At 53.9% G+C, this 12,811-nt stretch overlaps 2 protein-coding genes across 2 annotated transcripts in view; one reads left to right on the top strand and one right to left on the bottom strand.

Moving 5' to 3' along the window:
• TUBB (tubulin beta class I) overlaps window positions 1-762 on the top strand; it is a 3,588-nt gene extending 2,826 nt beyond the window's left edge. The window contains 2 exon segments of the mRNA XM_014446288.2: window positions 244-346; window positions 349-762. Of these exon segments, the coding sequence (XP_014301774.1) occupies window positions 244-346; window positions 349-602 (357 nt within the window). The 3' untranslated portion in view covers window positions 603-762.
• A 3,096-nt stretch (window positions 763-3,858) lies between these two features.
• Window positions 3,859-12,811, bottom strand: part of FLOT1 (flotillin 1) — a 98,043-nt gene continuing 89,090 nt past the window's right edge. The window contains exons 2-12 of the mRNA XM_006103933.3: window positions 12,641-12,777; window positions 12,478-12,568; window positions 12,187-12,330; window positions 11,957-12,076; window positions 11,778-11,873; window positions 11,433-11,585; window positions 6,337-6,518; window positions 6,114-6,159; window positions 5,891-6,028; window positions 5,324-5,488; window positions 3,859-4,163 (exon numbers count right to left, since the gene is read on the bottom strand). Of these exons, the coding sequence (XP_006103995.3) occupies window positions 4,134-4,163; window positions 5,324-5,488; window positions 5,891-6,028; window positions 6,114-6,159; window positions 6,337-6,518; window positions 11,433-11,585; window positions 11,778-11,873; window positions 11,957-12,076; window positions 12,187-12,330; window positions 12,478-12,568; window positions 12,641-12,777 (1,302 nt within the window). The 3' untranslated portion in view covers window positions 3,859-4,133. The remainder of the gene's footprint in view (window positions 4,164-5,323; window positions 5,489-5,890; window positions 6,029-6,113; window positions 6,160-6,336; window positions 6,519-11,432; window positions 11,586-11,777; window positions 11,874-11,956; window positions 12,077-12,186; window positions 12,331-12,477; window positions 12,569-12,640; window positions 12,778-12,811) is intronic.

The raw sequence follows: 12,811 nt of genomic DNA, 5'->3' as shown, positions 1-12,811 counted from the left end.
CAGCTCAACGCTGACCTGCGCAAGCGTGGCCGGCAACATGGTGCCCTTCCCCCGCCTCCACTTCTTCATGCCCGGCTTCGCCCCCTCACCAGCCGGGGCAGCCAGCAGTACCGCGCCCTCACTGTACCCGAACTCACCCAGCAGGTATTTGATGCCAAGAACATGATGGCTGCCTGCGACCCCCGCCACGGCCGCTACCTCACCGTGGCTGCTGTCTTCCGTGGGCGGATGTCCATGAAGGAGGTGGACGAGCAGATGCTCAATGTGCAGAACAAGAATAGCAGCTACTTTGTGGAGTGGATCCCCAACAACGTCAAGACAGCTGTCTGTGACATCCCACCCCGGGGCTGAAGATGGCGGTCACCTTCATCGGCAACAGCACGGCCATCCAGGAGCTGTTCAAGCGCATCTCGGAGCAGTTCACGGCCATGTTCCGGCGCAAGGCCTTCCTGCACTGGTACACGGGCGAGGGCATGGACGAGATGGAGTTCACCGAGGCCGAGAGCAACATGAACGACCTGGTGTCTGAGTACCAGCAGTACCAGGACGCCACGGCCGAGGAGGAGGAGGATTTTGGTGAGGAGGCCGAAGAGGAGGCCTGAGGCCGCGCCTGCACTCCGCTTCTCCGCTCCCTCAGCCTTTTTCCTCAGCTGCCCCTTTCGTCTCCCTCAGAATTTGCATTTTTGCCTTTTTTTCTTTCTTTTAGGGGTGTTCTAGAACAATGCCTGGCACATAATAGGGCTCAATAAATATTCATTGTTTCTTGAATGTCTCCTCTCTTGTTCCACACCGGGAAATCTATATTTCTGGCATTCTGCTGGGTAACTTTTATTTCCTTCTGGTGCCTATTTCCTCCTATCCAGTTAAATTTTATATATATATATATACACAGGAGGGGTCCCTAGGCCTGGCCGGTGGGGGTGTGAGGGTGGGGGAAGGGACTGTGGGAGGGTGGCTGTGGGACTGCACTGACCATCAGGGGGCAGCAGCATCTGCCTGCTGGTGGTCAGTGTGCGTCATAGCGTTCAGTTGACCCGTTGTAACAGTGGCTTAGGCTTTTATATATATAGATTTTTTTAAAATGGTTTTTTAGAGAAAGTGAGAAACATTGATGTGAGGACATAACATGGATCAGCTGACTCCTGCATACCCCCTATCAGGGACTGAGCTTGTGCTCTTGACCTCAAATCAAACCAGCAACCCTTCCATGCATGGATGATGCCCAACCAGCCGAGCCACACCAGCCAGGGCCCAGTTACTATTTTCCTGTTTTCAGCATAATTATCCAAGAAAGCTGGATGTCATCCAGGTCCCACTCAGACCTGTACTGAAAACACCCCCCAAGCCCGCAGGCAGCCATGGGAAAGAACCACGCTAACCAGCCAGCTGAGGTTCCTATGAAGAGTGGGTGGCGTTCTCCCGTTTTGGAGAAGGGGATTCAGGTTGTTTGAGTCCTAGTTTCCAGGAATGTGTTCCTGCTCCACCGTTAGCTTTGGGGGAGGCATTAACAGTATTATCTCCATTTTCAGTCGAGCTGTTTCCTTTGCAGGGTCTGCCCCACTCCATCCAGTAGGATCCTTCCCTCTTCCACTTTACCTCCACCTCACATGGAATCCCTTCCTTCCTCTGCATGGAGAAGGGGTTCCAGGGAGAACCAGGACCCCTCTGTCCCTAAGCCTCCTGAAAGGTCCTCCCCATCACCGTTTCTTACCCAAAGAGGAGTATCGGTCCGTGTATGAAAGGTACACACTGTCGCCGAGATGTTGGAGTCATTCCTCGAGGAGAGGGGACAGGACACCTTTTGTCTTTTGGTAACATTTCTTTTGTTACTGCCCACCCCCTCCCCCACACACACCTTTGGTTTTGTCCTATCCACACTTAAAATTTCTGTTGCGTTGAACTATTTTTTCATATTGAAAAAAATGACATTGCCCCCAAAGCCAAAAATACATGGGAATTGAAAAATATTTGCAAGACGTGTGCTCACTTAGCTGACTGGTTCCCTTACACATGTATTCTGTTCTCCGCGAACGGGTGAGGAAACCCTTAACTGACACTCAGGTCTCCATCCCTGGTACCCACCCCACCCCCAGCAGTCTTAACTAGAGTGGGCATAAGCGCACATACTCGGGCAGCATGTAGGAATTGAAATGGACTGAACCCAAACCAGGTCGGATCCCAGCAGTCTCAGCTGCTCCAGAAGAAGCATGAATGAGTTAGAACAGTGGTCGGCAAACTCGTTAGTCAAGAGCCAAATATCAACAGTACTTCTTCAAAATAGACTCGCCCAGGCCCCAAACCGCCTTCTGCGCATGGGCCACGAAGTTTCAATCGCACTGTACGTGCACGCCCGCACGTGGTATTTTGTGGAAGAGCCACACTCAAGGGGCCAAAGAGCCGCATGTGGCTCGAGAGCCGCGGTTTGCCGACCACTGAGTTAGAAGGCCACTGCTGCCCATCCTCCGCGCACAGCACCCAGGATTCCTCGGGTGGTATGCAGCCACGTGGGTTTTCTCAGACAACCTAAGATGAAGGTAACGAGCATGGATGCCACCCATGGGCCTATTCTAAACACTGCTGCTCTATTATGTCCTTTTGTTGAAGATTTTTTTATTGATTCCTAGAGAGAAAGGCAGGGAGAGGGAGAAACATCCTTGTGAGAGTGGAACATGGACCGGCTCCTGCGTGCCGTCCTGGGCTGTGCCCGGGGGGTGCACGCGGCGACCTCGGGGTGCACGGGGTGACACGGAACCAGCCGAGCCACTCTGGCTGCGCACTATCTCATACTTTTAAGTTGCACAAAATAAGTCTCAAAGTTACCTGGAAATTTAAGTCCATTTCCCTTGGCCAATTTTCAGTAATTCTAGGGACTAATGCAATTCTTACATTCCTTCCATATCAACATGCTTTCTGACTAAAGCAGTGGTTGGCAAACTCATTAGTCAACAGAGCCAAATATCAACAGTACGATTGAGATTTCTTTTGAGAGCCACATTTTTTAAACTTAAACTATATAGGTAGGTACATTGTTATTAACTTAATTAGGGTACTCCTAAGCTGGCCTTTGCTAAAAACGTCCTCAATCTGATTGAGGTACGTTCGCTGAGGTTGACCCCTTCCAACTCTCCCATCCACACTCGTCTTGTATACATCTAAAAAAATGTTTCATTTTATAATAAAGCCACCAACACAAAATAATTACAATTCTTAAATTGATGACAAAAATACCTGTAGGATTTGCAGCTCGTTGGAAAAATACAGGTAACTTTATGCTTCGAGTAGGTACTTTTGTGCACGATTTGCAGACGCGACTAGCACTAACCACTGCACGAGACTGCTGACTGACTGTCTCAGTCAACTCGTGCATGAATCGCGAGCGCCTCCCCTGCGCTGAGTATCCCGCGGCCGCCTGTGCCGTGTCTCCCGTTGCCCGACCGACCGACACCCCCCACTTCTTCTAACGCCACTTCTTCAAATAGACTCGCCCAGGCCGAGAACCAACTTCTGCGCATGGGTCACGAAGTTTCAATCGCACTGTACATGCACACCCGCACGTAGTATTTTGTGGAAGAGCCACACTCAAGGGGCCAAAGAGCCGCATGTGGCTTGAGAGCCACGGTTTGCCGACCACTGGACTAAACCAAGATTTTTGGGGGGAGTTAATTCCACAACCCCTCAGTGTACAAGTAACTTTCTCCCATTCTAAAAAGCTGACTGGAAGGAAGCAAGCTGTGTTCTAATATTCACTTCAAGTGAGTTCTGTTTTACCTTCACTGTTCACAAGTGTCAAGGCTTAACAGCAATTTATCCGGCAAGTTGAGAACCTGCAGCTATCCCTCAGTCTTGATCAGAAAACAATTTTGGGCCACAGGCTCAGTGTAGTTTAATTAGGAAACTAAACAAGCTGGGTGGAGTGGGATGATCGGACAGCTGGCACGGAACCCTTGGGGGACTGGCAGTCTTGGTGGTGTGGGCCCGGGCAGGGGGCAAGGCACGGCTATTTGGCAAGGAGAGGTGAGCGGTGGAATCCCACGGCCCAAGGACGTGCTCTGGGAGGCCAGCTGACATGCATGCAGCATGGGGTCGTTCAGGCAGCTTGAACCATTGGCGAGGCATCGGCGAAGGCTGAGGGCTCAGGCAGTTCGCAAAGGCTTGTGGTTCACCTGGTAAAAAAGACGACAGCGGGTGACACGGGAACTTCCCTCACGCTCCGTTTGGAGGAATGCACACCCAGAATTTTTCTAGTTTTTTCTTTTTCCCCAGTTACAGTTTACATCCAATATCATTTGCATGAGTTCCAGGCAGAGGGCACAGTGAGGGGTCCGCTCGCTTTCCGGCAGCCTACCTCACCCCCTCGCCCCGCAGTGACTTACTGAACGGGTGTGGGCGGGGCCAGAGCGGGGCTCGAAGACCCAACCCTCCACTGCGGGCCTCCAGGAGGCTCCGAGGCACCCCCGGAAGTGGTCCGATGCTTTTCCTTATACGTGAACTTCTCTGTTTAACACACTCGTATATGGCACCTACTACGTACCAGGCAGTGCTCTAAACACTTTGCAAATACAGTAGGTCCTCGGGTGACGTTGGAGATCCGGAGATCCGTTCCTACGGTGCGACTTCGCCATCAGTCGGAACCCACCCATGTAAGCACCTACCTCACTCACATGGAGCACAGGCACAGCCGTAATGAATGAAACAGTAAAAAAAAAATTAAAAGATAATAAATAATAAAAAACATAAAGCACATATGTACATACGTCGAAATGATGGAACTTTTTTTTATAAATAAATGGGAGATGGCGACATAACCACGAAACAACATACGTCGAGTCCGACGTAACCCGAGGACTGCCTGTATTACGCATTTAATCCCTGTAACAATTCAACAGGTAGTTGCTATTATTAAGCTGTGAGGAGACATGTACAGAAGTTGAGAACGTCTCCGATCACGGCACGCACTAGGATTTGCACCCCAGCAGGTGTCAGAGCCGCTCTCTGACCTCTACCATAACCTCCAAGTGAGTCAACAGGCCGAGAAAAGCAGTGATATGCCTTGGAATTAACTGTCAACAGACTCCCAGCTCCTGTGCTGGACAGGGGCTGGGCGGGAAGCTGGGCGGGAAGCTGGCTCCCCAGCTGCATGGCGTGGGTCACGTTGCTAACACGTTGGCGTTCAGCTTCTCTGCTTTGTAAAGCACTACGTACCTCGGGGGTAGTTCCATTAAAACATTCTTTTATAAAAAAAATTCACGTCGAAGCTGAGCACTGGCACAGAGAGAGCACTAACACACGTCCAGTGCAGGGCGCGGCAGGGCCGGAGCCTCACCTGGGAGATGCTGACGCCCGTGAGTCTCTCCACGCTCTCCGGCAGGCGGCTCAGGATGTCCAGGACTTCCCCCGTCACTTTGGCCGCTCCCACGGCCCCACTCCCACTCGACACCAGTGTGATCTTTTTGGTCGAGGTCAAGGGACCACTGATCTCCTCTGCCACCTGCGGGCGAGACGTCCACTCAGCCTGTGACCGATCACACCCTCCTACAAGGCTTTTCCCTGGGGCTTTGTGAATCCTCATCTGAGGACATTTTCCCATTGATTTTTAGAGAGTGGACGGGAGGGGGCAGAGAGAAACATCTCGACTGATGGCCTCCCGCACGTGTCCTGATAGCCGGGGGTCAAACCTGCAACCCAGGTACCTGCTCTTGACCGGGAATTGAACCCACGACCCTTGGGTGCATGCTCTTGCCACTGAGCCACACTGGCCAGGGCTGCCCTGGGTCTTTTAAGGTCCCGTCTTACAGATCATCCTTTTTCACTTGGGTCGTTGGCTTATAACTCCCCTCCCTAACTCACGGTCCCTGGCCTGGCTCTGGTGACACCTGGCACACGGCCTGACCTGCGGCAGCTTCTCCAGCAGCATGTCCAGCTGAGCAGCCTCCTGGTACAGCTGGAACGCTTCTGCCTTCTTGGCCATCTGTTCGGCCTCAGCCCGGGCCCGGGCCCCAATGGCGAAGGCCTCGGCCTCCCCCCGCATCTGGGGAGGGCACAGGACACTGCGATGTGAAGGGAGCCGGTGAGGGTGAGAAACCCCAGCTCCGCAGCAACACCTCCAAACTCACCCTCACAGACTCTGCTTCGGCCTCCGCCTGCATGATCTGCTGGGACCTGGGCAAACGGGTGCAGAGGAGTGAGGCCCCGGCTGCAGGGGGAAGGCCCGAGCGGGGTGGAGGCTCCTTCCACCTGAGCTCCACAGGAGGAGTCCAGGTGGTGAAGACCTCGGCTCTTTATCTGGGGGCGCCCGGTGGGAAGGGGCGGGAGGGGCGGCGGGGGAAGGGCGTTTACTTCTCAGCCTCCGCTAGGCGCTCCAGCCGGTAGCGCTCGGCTTCCGCCGGCTTCCGCACGCGGGCCTCCAGCTCCTTCTCCCGGCGGGCAATCTCCTGCTCCTGCACTGCCACCTGCTGGGCCCGCTCCACCACCTGCACCTGCACCCGCTGCTCCTCGATCTGCTGCTTGGTTTTGGCCACCTGGGAGGGATGCTCGGCGTCAGGGCGAAAGGCAAGTGCCCAGGACTAGGGAGGCCAGGGCAGGGCTCCGGGCGGGGTAGGTGGAGTGGTCCCAGGACAGTTCCGCCGGCCCCGTGGAGTCCGTTTCTTATACAGACCCACGCATGCACGGCTCGATCCTCCTCAGAGCGCGCACCCAGGACCAGGACTCCCAGGCAGCCTGTCCGAGCTGGACAGGGCGGGGACCCAGTGGCCTCGCAGGCAGGCAGGCCGGCCGCAGTCCCTCCAGGAGCTCCCACGGACTCGTTTCCCACCATCTCTCCCTCTAGTGTGAGCACCTGGTGGCATGAGGGCCACCCGTCTGGCTCTCTCCACCCCTCTCTCCACCTTAGTGCAAGCCACCCACTGCGCCCACTCCTGCAACAGGCTCCTGCTTCCCTTCCAGGGGCTGTGCGTGGGTGCCTTTTCACTTTTATTTTTGCATCTGGTACAAAATCAAGAGAGAAAAGCACACGGTGAGAAGTCAGGCTTCCAATATTTCTGCAAACGACCTGGTTCCCTCCCTGAAAGCCACCAGTGCCCAGCGTCCTGCGTACCTTTCCAGGGGCACTCGGCAAGCATGCGCAGGAACCTGCATACAGATGCCTCTTATTTAGGCGGATTTCAGCTCTTCCTCCTGGCATCCAGGGAGCAGAGCGCCCTTGCTGGATGTCAGCGAGGAGGTGCAGGGAAGGAGACAACGTCCTTCCGTCTCGGTGCTCCAGCCCCGCCATCACCATCATGGCTGGGGTGTCCCTGCCTGGACTGGCCCCACCTGAAAATGTCAAGCCTTTTCCAAACTGGACTTGTTGCTCCCGGGCAGCGTAAGGCCACCTTCCGGAGGACTCCACCTCCAGCCGCTTCCTTGGACGAGTCTGTGGGCGGTAGGTTTTCTAGGCCCGCCTTCTCAGACTTACTCTGCCCTGCTATTTGAATTAGTGAGGCTGAGTACAGTTACTATGTTGAAACATTCTCATCAGAATTTTGAAGGCATTGCTCCATGGCCTTCTAACTTCTTAAGAAATCTAGTCATTTTGATGCCTGACCCTTTGAGAAAAGTTCTCTGGAAGCTTCTGGATCGTTTCTTGTTCTCAGGGATCTGACATTTCAGTGATGTGTTTCAATATAGATGTTTTTCACTAATTGTGTTGGGCACTTGGTGGGTTGTTTCAATTTAGAAACTCACACCCTTCAAAACAGATCAACATTTTGTAAATTTTTCACTTGGTTATTTCCTCCCCCTTTGTCTGTTGGAGCTGCTGGCCTGGCCGCTCCTCCACCCATCTGTTCTTTCTGTTTTTCTGGGGAGTTTTATTAGAATTTCTCTTCCAACGTGATTTGGAAATTTATGCTATTTTATTACTTCCCCCCTTTATTGAATTTATTGGGGTTTATTAATTTCTAAGAGCTGTTTCTTGTTTTCTGTTCTATCTCCTGACTTCCTAGATGTGGATCCTTCTTTTATCTCACCGAGCACATTTATTTTTTCAAAAGCTTTCTTTTCCCTGCATAGCCGTCGCTTCCTCTTGGCCTTGCTGTCTCCCACTCAGACAGGTGCCCTTGGCTGTCTGCTCACAGCCAGAGGCTGACGCACTGGGAGCAGCTCCGGGTTGTGGGCGGGGCCTGTGGACAGAACTTCACTCTGGGCGGCCGGGGCAGGCCACCAGCCCGGAAACCTCGGCTCCTCGGCTCCGGGAGCCGATCCGGGATCGTTAAGTCTCTCCCTTGGGGCGGCCATGTTCCCAGGACAGAGCTCTGGGAGCCGAGTGGCCGGGGCGAGAAGGGGCCAGCATGTGGCACACGACAGGTGCATAGTCCGCTCACGGCCCTGCTGCCGGGCCAGGTCCTCGCCTGTGTCCGCTGCCCCACGTCACACCCTCTGGTTTACTCTCACCAGACAACCCCCCAGATGTCTGCTGGGCAGGGAGACCAGGAAAGGGACCCACAGGCAGGGAGTCAGCAAGGGAGTCGGAGAAGTGGCTCTTCACCTGTTTTTACTGATTGACAGTCTTCAGGCCACGGCTGCACCAGCTCCTGAGCCTCAGACACGGCGCCTGTCAGCCCTGCTCAGTTAACGACCATGCTTTCCAGCTTCCAAAGTGATGCTACGGTGGCCATTCCTCCCTTTCTTCTCTCTCAAAATCACTCTATGTGGTTGTAATGAGGTTTTAGCTGCATTTATTCAATCCATCATCTTTGAAAAAGCTTCCAACTCGTCTCCCTACTGCCTTTCTTCTGACAATCGATTCTCCACACAGCAGCCAGTCTGATCCTTATACAAACATAAACTGAACCACAGCACCTCTCTGGTGCTTTGAGTCTCTTCTAAGTGTCCACCATGGCTCCCCGAGCCCTCCGTGACCTAGCCTGGCCTCCTCTCCCTCGGCACACGAGCCACACCAATCAGAAGCCCCCTTTCCACTCCTGGGACATGCCGAGTTCTTTCCCACCTCAGGGCCTTTCCACCTGCTGGTCCCCTGCCTGGCCACTAGCCACATACGGCTATTTAAATTTAAATTAATAGTCACTAAAACTCAAAATGCAGTTCCTCAGTCACAATTTCACCCACCACATTTCAAGTGCTCAGCATCACAGCAAAATGCAGACCATGTCCATCAGCACAAAGGCTCTGTGTGAGCATCACCGGTTTAGAATACTCTTGGCCCACAACTCTCTACATTGCTGGTTCTTTCGCATCTTCAGGTTTTATTTCAAATATCACTTGCTTACAGCATTCTTCTGAGCACCCGACCTCATACAGTAACCCCACTGCGGTCAAAGCCCGGCGCCTTGAAGCCCCCCCGCGCGTTGGCATGCTCTGTATGCTGAGAGCAGGAATCTCTTCTGTCTCACTCACACTTTTATCCTCGCCTCTAAAACAATGTCTGGCACACAGTAGGCACTTCATAGGTATTTGTTGACTGAATCATTATTTCAAGATTACCGAGCACAAAGCCTGGCACAAAATGAGGAACTCACTAACGTTAAACAGAGCCCAAACCAGCCCAATCCGTTGATCTGCGGACAAAAAGAGCCATGTTTAGATTAAGGACCTTATCCATAGTCCTACCCATGCTAGTGGTTTCCTTTATGTTACTGCTTCTCACACTTCAACGCATGCATGAGTCAACCTAGGGATTTTTGTTAAAATGCAGACTCTGATTCGGTCTGGGCTGGAGCCTGAGACGTTGTATTTTTAATAAACACTCCAGGGCTGCTGCTGCTGCTGGTAGGCAGACCACACTTCAAGTAGCAACGCACAAGCCAGGGACTTATCCCCGCAACCAAAGATGTTTGCACTTACTATGCTTTCAGCCTGTACCAACGCTTGGCAAAAACGAACTTCCTAACATTACTATCCTTTGCGTAAAGGCTACTCAAAGTTCAGTGGACTCTCGTTCTTCACGGTAGTTCTGCTGTAGAAAGTAGAACAAAATGCTTACTTTGTTCCCAGGGGAAATGTGGGGTTAGGTGGCATGAGCCTCTGGCCACAACATTTTCATCAACAGGCCAATGTAGAGCCTTGTTTTAGGTGTTTGTTTAAAGCAGGGGCGGGAACATCCTGGCCCCGCCAGGGCATTGGGGTGAGTTATTAAATGATTGACCATTGCCCTGGCCGGAGTTTCCCAGTGGTTAGAGCACTGGCCTGCGAACCAAAGGGTCGTGGGTTCGATTCCTGATCAAGGGCATGTACCTGTGTTGCAGGTTCCTGGCCCCAGCCCTGGTGGGGGTGAGTGTGGGAGGTACCAATTGATGTGGCTCTCTCACATCGATGTTTCTCTCTCTCTCCCCGCCTCCCTTGTACTTGCTCTAAAAAAAAAATATATATATATATATATATATATATATATATATATATATCAATGGAAAAATATCCTGGGGTATTAACCAAAAAAATAAATGTCTGGCCAAATACAGCAGGCTAGTTTTTAAGTTGATAATTTTGTATGGCCCACGAATGATGTTATAAATATCCGAATGGCCCTTGGCAGAAAAAAGGCTCCCCACCCTGGTTTAAATCCATCTTATGTAATAAATGTTGGTTCATTACCAACGAACTTTCAGCCAACAACACGAGTGCCTGAACGAAGGAGGAAATGCATATGCACGGCACCACCTCCCCGCAGTTAGGAAAGCTGGACAGCACCTCAGCACTGTGCTCGGGGCCGTTTACACGGTGAAATCACCAACAAAGAACACAGGAAGGTGAAAACTGTGGCGGTGAATATACTGTGAGGTAAACACTCTATGGAGACAACATGGCTTGTAGTATAAGCGTTTCAAGAAGCAGAACATCTTGCTCAACCTCAACTGGGAGCTGTGCGCCAGGCCCTCGGTGGCTGCCTCTCCCTACGTGTCTGCAGCAAAAGCAAAGGCGCTGCGGGGCTGACTCTGGAGTTATCAATACCCTTCGCGAGCAGGCACTTCTCCGTGCAGAATCCGCACACGAGGACTGACTGTACCTCCTTGCAATGCCCGGGGCTGCCGGCCTCCCTCGGCAGGGGCACAGCCCCACTTCGGGGCTTCCTTCCTCACACCCTTTGGTCACCAGGGCTGCCCTGTGCAAATGAGAAACGGCGCCTCTTCCTCTGGGGGGTGCAGAATGCACCGCCTGGTGAGGGGCGTGGGCTGGACCTCAGCTCTGGTTCACCCAACCAGGTGCCATTACACAGGGCACAACCTGCTCCAAACACATGACCAGCCCTGCAGATCATACCTCTTGACCTTTTCTTTGCTTTTTAGCTGAAATGTGTAGGTCTTTTAAATTTCCCTCATATGGAAGAGTTGGGTCAGAAACGGGGAGCAAGATATGGGGGTCGGAGTCAGAATATGAGAGTGGGAGCCGGAGAGAAGTGGTACGGGGCGGCCGTGGCTGCCTGCCGGGGGGGCTCTGACCTGAAGCTGGTAGGCCAGGTCGGCCTGCGCGCGGCGCGTGTTGACCTCGATGTCATAGGTGGCCTTCTTCAGCTCATAGTCCCTCTGGGCCTTGGCCATCTCGATCTCACTCAGGTACTGAGCAGACACTTTCTCCTGCTTGGCTTTGGCCTCCTGTCCATACAGAGACCAGGTGTGGCTTCAGAGCAGGGTGGGCAGGCCCCGGGGCGAGGGCTGCTTCCCACCAGCTCCCCTACCTCATCTATTTCCTCTCCAGCCCAGTTCCATCAGCCCCCATTGTGCACTCCCCCCAAGTGCTCAAGTGCCACGGGGACCACAGACCACCCCCCGACCTCTCTCTCTCACCCGGATCCCAGCATCTCGCTTGGCCTCCGCTTCTCCAATCCGAGCATCTTTTTGGACTTGAGCGGTCCGAGCCTTCCCCAAGGAGTGCAAGTAGTCCTGTGGGAGAGACGCGGAAACTGGAGTCCTGAAGAGGGTGTGAGAGAGGAGCAGGGGCAGAGAGGGCACCTGTGCAGGATTACCTGGTCGTCATGAATGTCCTTCAGGGTGTAGCTGACCACACTGATGCCCATGTTCACCAGGTCTGAGGAGGCCACTTTGAAAACCTGCTCTGAGAACTTCTGCCGGTCCTTATAGATTTCCTAGGACGGAGGACGGTGGGAGGAGGAACTTAAGCTCTGGGTCCTCTGGCTCCGGCTCCCACAGCTGGCTCACCCCCGCCCCCGCCCCCGGCCCCGGCCGCCAGGCCCACCTCCACAGTCATGTGGGCCATGATGGCCCTCTGGTGGCCCTCCAGCGTCTCCAGGGCGATGTGCGCGATCTCAGCCTCCGTCTTCCCCAGGAACATCTGGCAGGCGGCCGCCAGCATCTCTTTGTTCTGCCCCTGGATTTTCACCTGCAGGCAGAGGAGGGGTGGGAGGGTGAGGTGCGGTCCGGAGCAGAGAGGACGCAGGGAGGAGAGAGGAGGAGCCAAGGGCTTGGAGAAGACGCGACTACAGAGCGGGCGGGGGCGAGGACCCCGGGAGAGCTCTGAAAGCCGCACCTGGGCGATGCCGGTGACGGAGATGGGGACCCCATGGCGCGTGTAAACCTTCTCACTCTTGACATTGAGGGTCAATGTGTTGAGAGAGATCCTAGAGGGAAAGAGAAGGGGGCAGTGAGAAAAGGAGGAGAGCGGAGGCGGGCCTCGGGCTCCCCCTACCCACCTCTGGATCTGCTGGATGCAGGGCAGCACGAAGACGCGGCCGCCGGCCACCATGACCGGGGGGCTCCGGCAGAAACCTGCAAGGCGGGGGCAGGGGCGGCGTCGCGCTGGGATGCGGGGATGCAAGGGACTAGGGAGCTGGGGGGGGGATGGGACCGAGGGGTGGGGGTGG

The sequence above is a fragment of the Myotis lucifugus genome, unplaced genomic scaffold (genome assembly GCF_000147115.1).
Source record: "Myotis lucifugus unplaced genomic scaffold, Myoluc2.0 scaffold_521, whole genome shotgun sequence".
Lineage (NCBI taxonomy): Eukaryota > Metazoa > Chordata > Mammalia > Chiroptera > Vespertilionidae > Myotis > Myotis lucifugus.
This window is presented reverse-complemented; position numbering and strand designations above follow the sequence as displayed.